The sequence below is a fragment of the Hoplias malabaricus genome, chromosome 3, assembly GCF_029633855.1.
Source record: "Hoplias malabaricus isolate fHopMal1 chromosome 3, fHopMal1.hap1, whole genome shotgun sequence".
Classification (NCBI taxonomy): Eukaryota; Metazoa; Chordata; class Actinopteri; order Characiformes; family Erythrinidae; genus Hoplias; species Hoplias malabaricus.
Window position 1 is genome coordinate 29,386,095 of NC_089802.1, and position 17,704 is coordinate 29,403,798.

At 40.0% G+C, this 17,704-nt stretch overlaps 1 protein-coding gene across 1 annotated transcript in view; it reads left to right on the forward strand.

The window, feature by feature from the left end:
• The window catches only part of htra1b (HtrA serine peptidase 1b), a 33,475-nt gene extending 16,447 nt beyond the window's left edge, over nucleotides 1-17,028 (forward strand). Inside the window, exons 4-9 of the mRNA XM_066664164.1 lie at nucleotides 11,685-11,879; nucleotides 12,043-12,075; nucleotides 12,224-12,338; nucleotides 12,689-12,746; nucleotides 12,828-12,923; nucleotides 14,792-17,028. Coding sequence (XP_066520261.1) covers nucleotides 11,685-11,879; nucleotides 12,043-12,075; nucleotides 12,224-12,338; nucleotides 12,689-12,746; nucleotides 12,828-12,923; nucleotides 14,792-14,960 — 666 coding nt within the window. The 3' untranslated portion in view covers nucleotides 14,961-17,028. The remainder of the gene's footprint in view (nucleotides 1-11,684; nucleotides 11,880-12,042; nucleotides 12,076-12,223; nucleotides 12,339-12,688; nucleotides 12,747-12,827; nucleotides 12,924-14,791) is intronic.
• Nucleotides 17,029-17,704: the final 676 nt, after the last annotated feature.

The window sequence follows — 17,704 nt, forward strand, 5'->3', positions numbered from 1 at the left end:
TGACTATCATAAGATACTCATACTTGCTGAGTGCTCGTTCTGCAGGAACATGACTGACTTCTTCAGGACTGACTCACTCCCAAACTCGAGCACTTAATCATCCTCTAACCCACAAACTCCTCCTGCTTTCTAGTGTCCAGGCTGAGCAGATGGATGTGGTCCATGTTAGCCATTAGCAGCTCTATGTTGTTGGAAGATGGCTTACATTAGGGGACAAATGGCAGACATTACCTCCTTTGTAATTTTGCAGTAGTTCTTATGAAAGGACTGCAAGGCAAATGTTTGGGTCTGAAAATGATGTTTAACTTGGTCAGCTTTTGTCAGCACTTTCAGAGGCTCATGACTCATTTTTGGGTCAGAAAGAGGACTTGCTTTTGGCATGTGTGTGGGACAAGCACAACTATCTGCAGCTGTGAAGTGGAAAAGTCTCAGTGCATCCAGCATTTATTGAGCTCTGATACAGTAACTGCAGCTGAAGTGCACTTTATGGAGACCCTTCATGATCATAAATATGTTTATCTACATAGGTGGTCAGACAATATCCAGATACAGTGTCCGTAAAATTAATTTCTAGTGCTAACACACCAGATCCAGGCTCTGATTTGTTAAACTTGATGTTCCCGATTTAATTCAGAGCTAAATATTTTCTGGACAGTAAGAAGCTTCAGATCAGAGAAATAGCTGAAAACTCTTTTATGCTCAGATATGACTGGAAGGAATTCTAAGAGCCTAAAAACTGTAATATTTAATTCATTTTATATCACAGATTCATTCAGTCTATAGTATTAACCCTGGAATTAGGAAAAATATATAGTATTCATAACTTCAGTCATTACTAAAGTCATAACTTCATTTTCAAATTTTCAAATCTTGAAAACTATCCAAGTATAAATTAATTCTCTCTCAGGGTAATGAGCTCTCTCTTTGATTAGGCCTTCAGGAAGTGGACAGAAGGCCTTATGTGTAAGATTAACCATCAAATATCATTAAGCAATGCTCTGAAGACATCAGACTGGGGTTCAGTTCCCCAAGTGTTTGTGGCCAAATCCCCTAGATACCAGTGGCTGTGCCCTGCCTCCCTGGCAAAGCAATATGCCAACACTTTAACTCAAGAATGACAGGTCTCAGAGCCAAGGCCCAAGCCATACCAACTGCATTCTGTATTGGAGGAGCTGTATGTGTGAATACGACCACCTGCAAAAATTTGTCCCAGACATTATCCTGGTAGCTCCCTAGTAAAGACATTGGGTAAAGTCCGAAAACATGTGAGAACAGCACTGGAAATGTTCTGGAGTTTTCCTGCACGCACTGCACAGTACTTGTACTATATTTATATTGCTTGTAATATATTTTACACCTGAATTATGGCCTAGAGTCACAGTTTGCAATTGATGTCCTGGTGTTGTAAGCCATGCACTGGGGGGTTGAGTGGCATAGCATTTGTATCTATGTGATAGATAGATAGCGTGTTTTTGTAGGACTTGTCCATACAAAACAAAAACAGGCCTAGGAAAGAATGCTGACACACCATCCTCCCTCGCCTTTGCCATGCTGTCCAGAACTATTATACATAAAGGATGAAAGTGGTTGTGGTTTCATAAGGGTGTGGTTACATTTCTTAAACCATATCTGTACATGAGCCTGAAGGTCTGGTGCTGGTCCAAACTTGTGGCAGGGTAATTCTGTAGTTATGTATTAATAACTGTGGTGAAGAACGAGCACCCTTCCGAATTCTGCTTCAGGAAATACACAGAGTAAGCAGGAGCTGGAGAGAAGGGATGTTTTCTAGTTTCTCTGGGCTTTTTTAAAAGATAGTTATGATTAATTGTTTTATGTGACAGACTACAAACAACAGAAAAATGCATATTAATACAAGAACACTCACAAATCTGCTAAAACTTGTCCTGCTACTTGCTAAAACTTGCTACTCACTGTCCATTTTATCAGCCTCACTGACAATATGGGTGCCCTTGGTATCTCTACAGGCCCAGACTGTAGTGCTTTATGTGTTGCTCTGCTAACTTTGCCTCCTCTCACCCTGTTCTTCAATGCTCAGGTAACCTATGATGTGGTGCATCATTCTCAGCACTGCAGTGACTCTGACATGGTGGTGGGTGTTGTGCTGGTACGAGTGGATGTAATTTGTAAACCTTTTAGGGTCACTGCTGGACTGAAAATAGTCCACCAACCAAATACATCCCACAAACATCATCCTGTATCTACTGATGAAGGACTAAAGGATGAACAACACAAACTGTTACAGCAACAGTAGATGCAGTAGATAAAACTACAAGGTGGACCAACTCTATTAGGTGTGTGTAATAGAGTGGACACAATGTTTAAAAACTCCAGCAGCAACTGCTGTGTCTGATCCACTTGTATCAGTGCAACACACACCAACACCACCACGTCAATGTCACTACAGCCAAATATCACTGCCCAAATGTGTTGAATATAGCTTTAAAAAAATTATCTTAAGTGTTAGGTCTTGTCCACAGTGACAGCTGTTTTATACCCCATTTCCATGACGCATTACTCACCACAATGAAAAGCAGGATAAATGTTTCAACCCTGCATTAGTCATAAAACACAAACTCATTAAAAGCATGACAAAGACGAATGCAATATGTACAAAGGCATCCGTTCCGTTCCTCAGTCATGATTAATGGAATGTGTTTATGGATGAAATGATAGGATTCCTGGTTGTGGGTTTTGGGCTGGCTCGCTTTCTACCCCAGACGCTTCAAATCGAATTATGATCAGGCACTCCACAGGCCACAGGGAGGATTCTTTGACATTTTAGCATCTATCAAACTAACAGAAGCTGTGGGTGCTGCCTCCCTTCACATCGCAAGAATAGCATGTCTTAGATTATTCTGAAACTTGGCAGATACTGTCTTTCTTGTTCAGTAACTGATAGGCATGAAGATTCCTGGGGACGGAAGATTTGGCTGAACTGTGTTGGGTAACTGTGACTCTTTGACTTTGTCACAAGCTCAGCATTTATTTAAGGGTTTTCCGAGGAACATGGGAGCCCAGTCATAGTGCCCTTTTTTAAGAACTTGGCAGTTGTGGCAGGTCTCTAACAAGATCATTCTTGAAAGGGTATTTTTTTTAAGAAAATAGCTAAAGACGTTAAAATCAAGCTTGAACAATCATGGCTCACCGTTCATCACCTTGAATACCAGGATTCTAGCTGCAATACACCGTGTATGTAAACCCCTGTCTGAACTCCTTCAGCCCAAGATCAAAAGCAGTAAATGGAACAATATCTATTAGCTGCACAAATAACTTTTAAAGCTTTGTGTGTGAGATGTATTATTGTCATTCAAAATTCATTCTTGTCATCTTATGGACATATGTTGTTTAAAACCACTGAATAAAATGGCATTTGTCACTTTAATGCAACAAAAAATAACCTAAAACTAGTTTGAAAATGAATTTACTGGTCACTGCATTCAATTTGAGTTCCATCAAGGAACAACAATACAAAAGCATGTGCATGACCTTGTTCTGTTCTTGGGGATAACATTGTATCTAAAAAAGCAAGTGTGAGTTTTGTTTTAGATGATTTAAAGACGGTGATTTAAATGTCAGTGAACCTGAACATAGCAATAGCCTTATGAAGTTGAAAAATAATGAATTGCAAGCATCAGTTGATAAAGATTCAACCGTGTCAAATGGAACAGTGAGTTGCTGAATATTTTGCAGTAGCTCAACAGTTTACAATCATTCACACACAATGGGAAAGATTGAAAAGGAGGGAAAATGAGTGCCACATCACTCATTCAGAAGAATGAGTCTTTCCTATGGAAAATCATGACTGGTGATGGAGTGGAATTATTACCACAATCCCAAGTTAAAACATTTGTAGTTCCTGGGATTATGACAGGATTTTAAGGATGTGCTGTATTATGAACTTCTGGAACCAGGTCACACTGTTAATGTTGATAACTACAAACAAATGCCACAACTGAACCATAGTTCAGACAGTTCTGATTGATGAAGTCTTTTGTCTGTACTTTATTTTTGAAGAAAGTTGTTTGATGATTTCTTCAGATCAAAAGACTGTCTGAAAAAAAATTGTGCAAGGTATATAAAGTAAGGTATATAAAGATATATAAAATAGCCAATACATATAATCATATGTATTGTTGTTTACTCAGAATATTTGATTTGGCAAGTCAGTATCCATCATTTTAACAGAATATGGCAGATTTAAGTGGTTTTGTAACTGTGATATCTACGCCGGAACTAAAGACCTAGCTGTAACCAGGGATAATCACTGTTCACCTGGATTACCATCTGCCATGCATTGTATAAGAAGGAAATAATATTCTGCTCCCTATCCAATCACCTTCCACCCAGAATCAATATTCAAACTCACTAATGTAAGACTTGTTCTTACAAAACACCCATCAGAGAACACATTTGACAAGAACTGAGCCTTTAGACAACTCAGCTCAAGATCAGCTTTTGATTTACCAGGCGAGTCATAGCATCCTTTTTTTGGCAGAACATTGCAGTTTTGAGACAGTTTGGGGATCAGTTTCCCGCCTGTTCCACTTCTTACACAACAAAGTGTCCTCAACACACTAGTGTCTGTACAAGCATTGCTAGTACTTTTACTCATCTGCCCCATGTTTGGAGAGGCATGCCGGAATGGGATTGTACACGTCTTAGAGGAAAGTGTGAGCAATCCGCGGTTCATGGAAGACAGATAAATGTGCCTTCCTCCTCTCTCATTCTGTCCTCAAGAGCTGGGGCTTCTCAGTAACTAGGAGCCAAAGCAAACATGAACTTTCATAAGTCACTTGGCTCTACTTTCTCTGCCTCTTGCTCCACTGGCCCACTTTCCTGAAGGCAGTTACACAAGTGGGAAAAGTCTTCCAGCCTTAGTCATGTTACCTTCAGGTAAAGAGGGAGATGATTGACAGGGATAATTCCCAGTTGAGGAAGATGCATGCTTGCCCCATCTTGCCACTGGGAGGACTTTTAGACAGCATCTCCACCACCTGTAAAAACAACAACAAGCCTGTCACCGTAGGTCAGACCTTTTTTTAGATGTTTACCGTTTAGCTCAAGATGTGCAAAAATATTTACAAGGTTCTGCTTTTCAGGATGTTACTTGTACACAAAGCTATGAGTGTAGCACAACTTCTCATAGCCTCAGGACTCAGATTTCCACTGCATAAACACCAGCAGTAAAATGTTTAAAGCCACACTTAAAAACATGTTCCACCTCAGATCTAGGTCTAAATGCTGTCATTATCTAACCAATCAAAAACATTGCTGGGAATTTGCTGTGAGCTGTTGACTGCATTCAGGTACAAGAGGTTTAGTGAAGTCAGGTATTGGTATTGTATGATTAGTATTGTATGATTGCTATTGTATGATCACAAACACCAACTCTTTCCAAAGTCACAGCATAAACAAGTATACTGCAGCTTAAGGGAGAATATAGGTGTTTCTCTTATCTGAATGCCTCCTGAAACATCTGACATGAGTAAATTACAACTGCACTCATTTCTTACCTTCTACAATGAGTTGTGCTTTTCTTTGTGATTAACTATTACAATATTATGATAAAGTGGTTAAAACAACCTGACATTTTGATAAATTGAGAGAAGAGCAAAATTATTTAATACTCCTTTGGATGCTTATGCTCTCTCACAACACCAGACACTGAGCATGATGGATAGTCTCTCACTGAGTCACAATCATTCCTTCCAGGTCCAAGAGACCAAGTGGATCATGGCACCAATTTAGTTTGGTCTCAGACTGCAGCTAAAGTTTATGCCAGAAGTTGTTAGTCATTTAGTCCTTATGGAAATGGTGCTACATCTGAGTCATCTTTAAGGCTATGTGTTGAAGTTCGTCCAAAGTTGCTCAATTTCTTGACTCATTATTTAGCTGAAACAGTTCATTCTCACACAATATAGTGCAAAATATCACAGACCACCCTTCATTTATTTAGTTTCCAGTCAAAACAACCCAAATACAAAGTTACTCATTTCCAGGAGACATTTCTGAGGAGATTAGACATGTTTATTCAAATAACAAAACAGAAATGACAAAAAAATGAGGTCAGTTGATCGGCCAAGAGATGTTTCTTCCAAACACTGCAGGTGAATAGTCATGAAAATAGCTTTTGTAGATACATGCCAAAGGTTTAGATGTACTTAAAATGTCAGTAAGCTTCATAAAACGTTAATTTGACAGTGAAGACACAGACTACATTGTTTTATATATATATATATATATATATATATATAAACACATTAAATTTAAAACTGGAACTACATTTTCAGTCACATACCCTGCTTTCTTATAATAAATAATACAAGAGGCCTACTGCAGGGTTGTGTTTCAAAATATTATGTGGAATGATACTGTACTGCGCTAAAAAAAACTTGATTTAATCCGAAATGTCTCTTTTCACCTGCATGGCAAAGTAGTTTTAAAATTCATAGTAAATCGCATTGCATCCTACAACACATTGACTCCTCTATTCTGCCTCAAGACCTGGATGTGGTTTTCATCAAGTTTAGAGAAGTCTGTGGGCATTTATTTACAGATGCTATTTGGGCCTCATAGCAATTGCACTAATGTAACAAAGCAAAATTCAGTCTCTTTTAAAAACCATGTACATTTATTTTTTGTGCCAAACTATTTTTATAAGCTTTCATTTTGTTTCAGATAAGGAAGCTCCTACTGAGGAAAGGAAATAGACACAAAAGATATAGAGATCAAAAGATCAAAGAAAGTACCTGGAACAACAGACTAGTTGCACAGACCTCCCTAGTGCACAGACCTCAACATCACTGAATATTTGGAATTACTTGGAACCTGAGTAGCAAAAAAAAAAAAGCAACAACATGCATCACAGTGCCTCAATGAGCAAGCCACAACTCAGAGGGCAAGGGAGAAACCCAAGCGCAGAGATAAAAACTGTTAGTGTTTTTATCTAGAGGCCTAGTAAGCAGTAAGGTCCAAATGCTTTTTTTAAAGTAAAGAGACCTTAGATTAAACACTCAAAGAGCCTCTACCAACATTACCAGCCAGTCTGCTTCCACAACTCTGAAACACCAGGACCGAGCACAAGAGTGTGGGTGAGACTCTGTGTCTCCCTCTAGTGGCCTGGAGCTGTTCACCTACACCTACTTCTAAGACTGAACTTTGGAGGTGTGGAAAATATCTACAGATCAAAACATGGGCTTTGAATCAGGGATCGCTTTAGGTGCTGTAAAGGACTAACAGTATAGTTCATGACAGGACATTCCTATGTGGCAATGTTGTTGTTCAACAGCTTGTTGTTGTACTGATAAAAAACTATCTAGGGGCATCTTTCATGATTGAGAGTTTAGTAGCTCAGTTAACAGACTTAATGATACCCTGTACGAACTTGAAAGCCCCCTTGGAAGGAGATTAATGAGATTAATTTGTAAAGTACATGACTAGTGCTGTATGAGAGTGGCCCTGGAGCTAAACCCAGCACTCTGAATGAGGTAATGGGAAGAGAAGTTATGAATAACCAAGGCCCCCGTGGTTAATGTTCATACATTGCCAGCAATTGGGGCTGTTTTGACTCTAAATTCTGCACCTAGTCTGGCTGTCTTGATGAACAGGGGCGGAAAGAGGTGCACAAACATGTTAGTGCTTGTCGTGACATGTTGTGGAGAATGAGCCAACAGGTACCTAGCCAGGGACATGCTTCTTCTATGACCAGAACATTTGGGGCTATAACTGCAAGGCAAATCGACCCAGCGTCACACACACCCAGGCACTGTTTGGCTTGTGGCCTGTTGGCAATGTTTGAAGGCGTCTAGAATGTTCCGCACCATTAACACTGGGTTGTTTTGCATGAGAGTTTCTTTGAACAACAGCTGCCCCTGCTAGAATGGATGGATTTGTTGGGTCAGTGTGTGTTGCCTTATGGTCAAAGGCAATATCATCAAAAAAGTCATCAAAATGTCAATATGATAAGCACTTTGCCATTATGCCATTAAGTGCTTTCCAAAACTATATAACCTACACAGCAAATTAACCAGTGTTAAATCAACACTATTATTATTAAATTAACACTGTTAATGTAATAATTTAACACTCTCAGTGATAAGCTTACACTAATAGTGTTGAGTGAACACGGGAGAATTTGCTGTGTTCTGTTCCAACTCAGAGAACAGGAAGAACACAAGACTTTAAGCATGGATGAGTCTAAACTACAGATCTGGCACAGCAGATGCTGATGTTTTTTAAACCTTGTGTCCACTCTGTGAGACAATCCTACCTCATTGGTCCACTGGCCGTCTCAGGATCAGTGTGCCCTTAAATTAGAGACCGACAAGGGCCCCCGCAAATCACAGCGAAAGGGGAAATGAATAGTCACAAGTCATAATAACTACACACCAACACTTGTCATTACTATGTTAACAGAGCAGGTGCAGCCTCAGCTCCAGGACCCCGACAAGATGATGGTCATTACGTATTTATAGCTTTACATTGTACAGTGGAGAATAAGACGTGTAATTTTGTGGCGCTAATTTTGGAAACGGCCTGATTTGGTGCAGGGTTAAGAACTTTATTGCGGGTTGCTGAGTGCTGAAGATGCAGAGGGGGGAGCAGAGGGAGGGCCCACTGTCTTATCTTCAACCGGGGGAGCGATGGGAGATTTCCGAAACAAAGGCCAAAAGCTGGAATGCTCAGCATGGCCCCTCCTGCCCTATCCATCAAAACCGAGTTGGAAATAAGGTCCAAGTTCAGCTTTATCACCCACGCTCAGCCTGCTGTCCAAAGATAACGTTAAACTATGGAATCAGCTAGCTTTGATGAGGTCATGTTACAGAATGATTCACTACATTGTTTAAGGTATAAATAGCCTGTATTCATTAATTGGTAAGAGAAAACCTTATATCTATATTTTAGAGTAGTGTTCTCCTCCAAGCATTTTGATTGTGTTTTTGCTAGCCATTTTATTGAAAAACTGCAACATCTGCCCCTTTTTCATAAGACCTAAAAGGTCATTTACTTACTTATTCCAGTCTGTCATAAACGTATGTGTCTCATGACAATGACATAAATCCTCTAGAAAACTGATCTCTGGGAAATGGAGTAAATAAAATATGGACTTTTAAGGCTTCTGAAGTGTCCAAGAACTAATCTGCTTTTTAGGAGTCCTCTGTGGTCCAGAGTGAAGGCCACATCCACAGTGGACACAGACAGAGGTTCTTCCAGAAAGCTCACATTCCAACATGAGGAACACTAGAGAAAACAGAGACAGACAGAGAGAGGGGGACAGATGTCTTCATCGTTATCTCTAAAAAGAAAGTCATCTCCTGGTGTATGGTTAAGAAAAGCTTTTTCCCAGACAGGCAACATGTTTAAGAGGTTTGACATCTCGTGTCACATTCCTTCTCAGGCGCAGAATCCAAGGCTGACATGAGACTTAAGGCATCCAGGGTTATGTGACACTGGGCTGGCGTTCTGATTGGCTGCCGGCCTTCTGATAGACTGCCAGCGTTCTGATTGGCTGCTGGACCTTGTTCATCCTCACCTTTTTTCTAAATCATCCCAATGTTCATTTGAACTTTGAAGAGAGTGCCATCATTCTCTCTCATGTTCTCCATCTGGTAAAGTGCTCACTTGGGCTAACCATCACATAGCAGGCTATTCCTGTGGCTGAATCCACCAACCACATTCTCACACACATTTTGGGTTTTGAAATTGAACTGTTTACATCCCAGACAGTCCTTCTAATGAGTGAACTGAGCTACTTTTTCACATTGAACTTAGAACTTGGACACTCTGGAGCAGCTGCACATGAGCCTAAGTGTACAATCCCACTGTTGGTTCGAGTTATATTAATGTATATAATATATATATACATTAATATAATATAAATAATATGGAACTCCATTAATTATTTTTGGGATGTGTTGGTGTGGTTTTTCTGATCCGGAATTAATCCTCCAACATTGTGCAATGGCAGAAATGGCAGAGCCTTTCGAGTGTGTGTGTATGACCACATGTGCATTTGTGCTGCCTGTGTGTGTGTGTGTGTGTGATAGTGCATGATATATAAATATATAAATCCATTCATTCATTCATTATCTGTAACCGCTTATCCAGTTCAGGGTCGCGGTGGGTCCAGAGCCTACCTGGAATCATTGGGCGCAAGGCGGGAATACACCCTGGAGGGGGTGCCAGTCCTTCACAGGGCTATATATATATATATATATTCCTACCTGGAATCATTGGGCGCAAGGCGGGAATACACCCTGGAGGGGGTGCCAGTCCTTCACAGGGCTATATATATATATATATATATATATATATATATATATATATATATATATATATATATATATAGCCCTGTGAAGGACTGGCACCCCCTCCAGGGTGTATTCCCGCCTTGCGCCCAATGATTCCAGGTAGGCTCTGGGCCCACCGCGACCCCTGAACTGGATAAGCGGTTATATATATATATATGTGACTGTCTGTGAGGAGTTGGTGTGTTCTCCCCATGTCCGCATGGGTTTCCTCCGGGTGCTCCGGTTTCCTCCCACAGTCCAAAAACACACGTTGCAGGTGGATTGGTGACTCGAATGTGTGTGTGTGTGTGTATCTGTGTTGCCCTGTGAAGGACTGGCGTCCCCTCCAGGGTGTATTCCCGCCTTGCGCCCGATGATTCCAGGTGGGCTCTGGACCCCCCGCGACCCTAAATTGGATAAGCGGTTACAGATAATGGATGGATATATATATATATATATATATATATATATATTTTTTTTTTTTTTTTTTTTTGTAATATATTTGGGAATGCGCAGATGGAAACAGGCATTAATTTTTAAGCTACGGGCAGGAGCGGGACAGATGTTTCTGATTTTTGGTTGGAGAGGGCAGGTGCGGTACAAACTCTAGCAGGAGCAGGCAGGAACAGGATTAAAATATCAGTCCCATGCAGATTTCTACACTGAGGTTCAGACGTTTCCAGTCCCATTCCTAACGATACTCTCAGGGTTACATGCAAAATTGCTGCCGCCACTGCTTCAGAATGTTATGTAGTGTCAGGCTATCCCAATCAGATATCTCTGCAGATGGCTTTTAATTTGAAATGGATAAAGGTAGAGAAGAGAGGAGAGAACGGTAGATTAAAGTAGCTAGTGTGAAGTTTCACAGGTTTTACAGGTGAAGAAAACTTTGAAAGTAACGTAAAGCCCATCGAACACTGGCCATTTTAACCAGCACCGGCACCGAGCCTCGACGCACCCGGGCTAAAAGATTCAGAGATCTGTTCAGTTCCTTAGTGCCCCACAATGTGCCACATCCTGACAGTACTAGGTTGCATTAAAGCCATATCAAAACCACAGAAAACCACAGTAGATCACATGTGACTGTAAATTTACACAGATAAAGGCAGCCAATTTCTTGGTAAATAAATACTAAGGCCTAATTACCTCAGCTAACATTACCATACTAGCCCTGTACAGCTCGTATCTCTTAGCAAAAAAAATTTCATTTCATATATGAAAGCGGAGTTTAAAATTGAACTTGAATCTGGCATTTATTGGCTCTCCCTGCCTTTTCACTTTTCACTACTAGAGGAAGCACTACCCTGCTCTCATATACTGTCTTTAAGTCTGAGTCCATGTGGATGAATAGGATCTCTGTTTTATCCATTGCAGATGAAGCTTCCTGTGTTGTTGCTTGGCCGTTCAGCTGATCTGAGGCCAGGGGAATTTGTGGTGGCCATCGGTAGCCCCTTCTCCCTCCAGAATACAGTGACCACAGGTATTGTCAGCACAACCCAGAGAGGGGGCAAGGAGCTGGGCCTGAGGAACTCAGACATGGACTACATCCAGACAGACGCCATCATCAATGTAAGATAAAGTCGGAGCTGTGGTTATTTGGTTTGCAGCAGGAATGCATCTGAAATAATCTGAAGCCCTCTTTTGTTGGAGAAAAGCTAAAATGCTAGCATTCTGAAGTAAACAATCTCTTATAAATTAAGTAACTAGAACCAAAATTGTTTTTTTTCCATAGTATGGGAATTCAGGAGGGCCACTGGTGAACCTGGTAAGGATTCAGTTTTCTGCTTCTACTTTGCAAGCTAATAACTAGGCCTAGCATTGGAATATATCTGTAGGTTGCCTAGCATGGTTAGCAATCTTTAGCATGTTATACTTCATGTAACACTTGTTGTTTATTCTTCATATTTGTGAAGGATGGAGAGGTGATAGGGATTAATACTCTGAAGGTGACTGCCGGAATCTCCTTCGCAATTCCCTCCGATAAGATCCGCCAATTCCTCACTGAGTCACATGACCGGCAGGCCAAAGGTGAGAGAGGAGGGTTGGTTTTGAGACTGAGGGTTTTTAGGCACTACAGGTTTCAATTCAGGGTACATAATTCAATGAATGAATAAATGAATGATTGGATAGATGGTAAGATGTATGGGCTAGAAGATGGCTAACAAATATCTATTATTGTAAACCTATGAACTGCACCACATGGTAGTCTGAGGTATTTGAATACCCTTAGGGTATTCCAGAATTTCTAGGAAAATTACCTAATCTGTATTTTGTTTTCTCCTGGGGAACCAAGCAAACTTACCTGTTGACTAAGTCTTTAGGACCTGAACTGAAGGTCTAAAATGTTAGGTCAAGTAAGGTTTGTCTTTGTCCTACAGGAAAACTATCTTCGAAAAAGAAGTATATAGGTGTGAGAATGATGACCCTCACTTCAACGTAAGTAACCTTTATCAAATCTGTCAATGTCCTTCTTTCCTATCCTGGAAACTAAGATGGATCCTTTGCTTCTTATCACAGTCTTGCTAAGGAGTTGAAGGAAAGGCAATCTGACTTCCCAGATGTCACATCAGGGACTTATGTCATTGAGGTCATTCCCAAAACTCCAGCAGAAGTGTGAGTATTTGAGAAGGAGTTAAACAGTAGTTTACAGAGTACTTTTTTAGGTTTGGTCAGCAAGCTTATCAGAGTTAACATCTTGTGCCTTACCTCAACCTCTGTTTAATATAAGCATATCTAGTGTATCCTCCCTGTTTCCAAAATGGACCAAAATGGAACAGGTTCCACACACGTGCACAGTTTCAAACTTTCCAAGAATGGCCTATCAGTGCAGTGAACTTCCTGCACACATAACAACGGCCGGGTTTTCCCAGGGAAACAGTCTCAGCAGAAACATCAGACCCTGCCTAGACACTGTATGTAAGCTTCTCGCCTCTTTGAACTTCTAACTTACGTTTTGAGTACACACTAAAAATGGTGGGAAGGGGCTTCTGTCCCATGGACTAGACCACTTTCCACTGAGTGAAGCTGTGACCACATAGGAGCATGGGATTTCAAAGAGAACAAATGACAAAGCAAGTTGGATATGTTATAGCATATTACAAAAGACACCATCTGCTAATGGTTACATGTAGTTTGTGTCCAGAGAATGTCTTCAGTTTGGTCTATAAAAGAGAGATCTTAAAAATGTGGGACATCTGCTGTGGCCTAGAATGCAGTGGAAGGGGACAAGTCCATTGACCATGAAAACCATATTCCACTAATTCAACCGATTTGTGGAAATCTCTGCATAATTAGATCACTTAGATGTAAACAAAGTGTTTCAGAGTGGTGTGGTGTAAAATGCTCCATAATGAGAAACTTTATTTAAATCTCTGCCATTAAATTGTGGAGAAATTTAGAGAAGTCTGCGGAATTCTGCTTCCATATATTCCATGTATTACACAATCTGACGCCAGCCTCCATTACATTTCCAGTCAAAAATTCCACAGTGGACCGAATGACTGCCATTTCTGCCATGTCATCTCCTTTTCCCTGTTAACAGTAATGATTCACTGATGTTGTGCTTTTATTTGTAGATCACAGGTGGGAACAAAGTCAAAATCCATGTGTCAAAATCTCTCATTTTCAACAACAGAACACATGAATATAATTAACATATCAACTGTATTAATGGTTAGTCTGATCAAACCAGAATAATCTCTTTCTGGTCTAAATTACAAACTGAATAAACTCTTGTCCTATCTAAGAAAAATCACAAAGCATCCAACCATAAAGAAAAGACTTGTGAAACTTTTATACACCTTTAAAATAACACTCAGAATGATAACACTCAGAAAGCTCTGGTTCTACATTGATTTATTGCACACTGTGCAGCATTAACATGCTTGCACCGTGAGTCCTCTAACATCGGTTTTAAACTGATTTTTAAAAATTGATTTTTATGCCACCAGTAAGAAGAGGCTCTGTACAATGTATTCATCCTTGGCATCAAGAAAAAGAAGAAACATAATTAAAATAAAATTTCACAATGGTTTAACCACTATATACATAGTCTGTTTGTTTTTAGTCTTTGCTTAGTTGCGTTTAAAGTAAGGGTTTTTCCACACCTTCTATGTTCAGTATTAGAAATGTTTTTTTCTGCTTCTCATCCAAGTTAATGCCAAACACATTTAGTGATGTTGAGGTCTGGGTTATGTGCCTATTTCCTTCAGACCCAGTTCACTTCATACCCAAACCAACCCTAATCCAGATTAAGTGGTTACAGAAGATGATAGCTAAACTGGACTGGAGTGCTCAGCCAAAAATATCCATAAAGAAAGGCTTTGTGTTCAGATACAAATGGAGAACACAAACAGTGCAGTACACAATCAGATTAGCTAAAAGAACTCTAAAAGAATTCCAAAAAGGAACTACAAGCTAGCTTTTTCCAATAAAGTGGCTAGTGAGTGTACGTTGGCTAACCATGCTTCTTTGCTTTGTAGTGGTGGGCTGCAGGAGAGTGATGTCATCATCAGCATCAATGGTCAGCGAATCACCTCAGCCAGTGACGTGAGTGCAGCCATAATGAAGGACAATAGTCTCCGGGTAGTGGTCCGGCGGGGGAATGAGGATGTGATCCTCACCATCATCCCTGAGGAGATCGACCCTTGACCCTCCTTCTCCCCTGACATCCTGCTCTACCTTGAGCTGGTTCTCAGCGTGAATACAGACTTTTACCGAGCGTGCGTCTGGAGCCACACTCGTTTTAGCACATGTAGTAAAGCCCCCTGCCTTTAATCCTTTAAGACCCACCCTTCTAAACTGTTCTACACCTTAAAAACATCTCTCTCCACTCTCTTGATTGAGCTGGTTTCAGTTCCAGTGTAATCTTGTTTATGCTTAGCATGTCATAAGTCTTTATCCAGGCCTTATGTGCATCTTATTCACATTCCATCAATATTTGTAAACAACCAGTGCTAAAGTGCAGAAGCAAAACAGTCACAGCAAACGTATTGGCTGATCAACTACATCTGGAATAGCTAAACGGAAAATTGTATACATTAGATTTTTCCCAATTTTCCTAAAGCCCTGAAACAATCTGATGAAATTGGACACAACCGAATATCTTCACAATGTCTTAGCTAGCTAGCTATAGCTAATTTTAGTATTCATGCATAGCTTTTTTGGCTTATTCCTATGTAAATTCTTAATAATTCTTATTTCTAGCATCACAATGCAAAATCCTTGACATTATTTAGCTAACTAGCTAACATTAGCTAGCAATACTGAGAATTAAAATGAGAAACTCTCTTCAGCTTTTTTAAATCCTTTTTTAAAATTGTTATCTGTGATTTAAAATCACCCACATGGCATCAAATGTATGGGTTCATAGTTGACTAATTGGGTTTTGTATGATACAAAATGGGGTCTTTGTACATGCTTTACAGAACTTTGACAGAAATTATTGCACAATCAACATACAGATAATTTTGTGAAAATACAGATATATTAGCTATTAATTTCAATTCTTGTTTGAAAAGACCAGGTGTACTTTTTTCTCATGTTCTATTGCTGAAATCTACAATATTGACTTTGTTTGTTGTGGGAATCCTTATAGATAATTTTATATTGGAATCCTACATGAACTCATGAAGTGACTTTAAATTAAGTCTCATTGGAAATGAGGCTCCTTATGGTTGTTGTAAATGCATAAATAAGTGCATGCTTTTATAAGTGGAACTGACTCCAGCTCTTGACGGTGTACTGCTTTTGTTCCATATGTTCTTTCAGTTCTTTATGTGTACATCAGAAAGGTACAAAGCACAACCATTTTCGAGTTTTATTTGTTCAGTGAATATATGCTTAAATAATCTTACATCTGATATGAGAGGTGTAGAGTGGGTGTTGTTGATGTCAGGAGAAAATTTCATACTTCCCGTAAAATGAATGGAAGTTAATATAACCAGATCTTTTTTTCCATGTAATTTTTGAGCATTTCTATTGGTCTATTCAGTTTGACATTTTTTGTGTGTATACTGACATCTTCAAAAGACATTGGCGATTTTGTCCTGACAATGATGATATGCTGATTTCATCAACAGTGGAGCATTATTACTTTACACACATGTCTTAAAATGACCTGAGGTGATTAAAGCACAGTGTATCAGTACCATAAGTGGCATTAAATGTTTTCATGCCCCTCAAATTCCCAAACTAATCCACAGTCCATGGACAGAATTCTCCATGTAATCAACCATCAGCTTGGTACAGCAGTCCAAGCCACAACAAATCCATACCTACAAAATGTTTTCATGTACTCTCTCCTTCCTCTGATATGTTCTCTCAGTATCTGACGTCAGAACGGGAATAAAGAAATGTGTAACAGTGCTCTTTTGGTATTCCTGAATTAAGGTGGCTCCAGCATAAAAAACAAAAACAAAACAAGGCTGGCGTCTCTCCTGGCAAGGCAAACGATGAACAGGAAACATTAAGAAGCTCTCAGAGCTTTCCTTGGGAGTTTAAAAGCCTTTTAATGAATCCCACCCAGCAGATTCACCCTTTAGAGCCACTTTAATTTACTCCGTTGTGATCTGATGGACGTCACCACTGTTTTTCTGTGATTGGCTATTCTTTGCCTTTTTGCTAACAGGGTGGATTTGAGGGCATATATGCTTAAAAAGGTAGTTCACTGATGTATCGTCACTGTATATGTTCAGTACAGCTATAATACCAATAAATACGTGCCATTAATTTAATAGCATTGCTCTTCCTTGAGTCCAAAAGCTTGGTTTAAAGTAGAGAGCAGCATAAAGAACTGGTTTCAATATTTCAACATGGTACCGCAGTACTTAAAGGAACAACACACCTTCTTGTAGCTGGTTTAGCATAGTGGCTAACACCACTGCCCTCAGCACACCAGACTGGGATTTATACCAACAGGGTTCACAATCCTTGGGCAAAACTCCTAACATCATCCTATCTCAGTCGCCTATCTAAATGCTAGCATGGTCCCAGATCATATCACCATGCTTGGAGGAGAACTCTAACTGGCAAGTACTTGTGATCGCTCAGAGAATGCGATCCTACACCAAGCAGGGTTCTATCAATGTTTTGTGCAGATTATTTCTGTGCTCTGGACAGCTCATTCCATTTAACCCTCAATGACTTTGTGAAATATGCTGCCCTCTACTGTTACTCTACTGAAAATGCACCTTGAACACTTTGCATAAGGTCAGCACCACCCATATGACACACTAAACATCGACTGCGCAAGCTGCATCAGGTCATCCACTAGCCGAGGGAAGTGTTTTTCTCTTTCACTGTTGGAATGACTTCAGGCGAAGGAAGAATAACTCAAATAACACTCCACTAAGAAACCAGCTAACACTCCTCTGAGGGTGGGGATAGATCCAGAT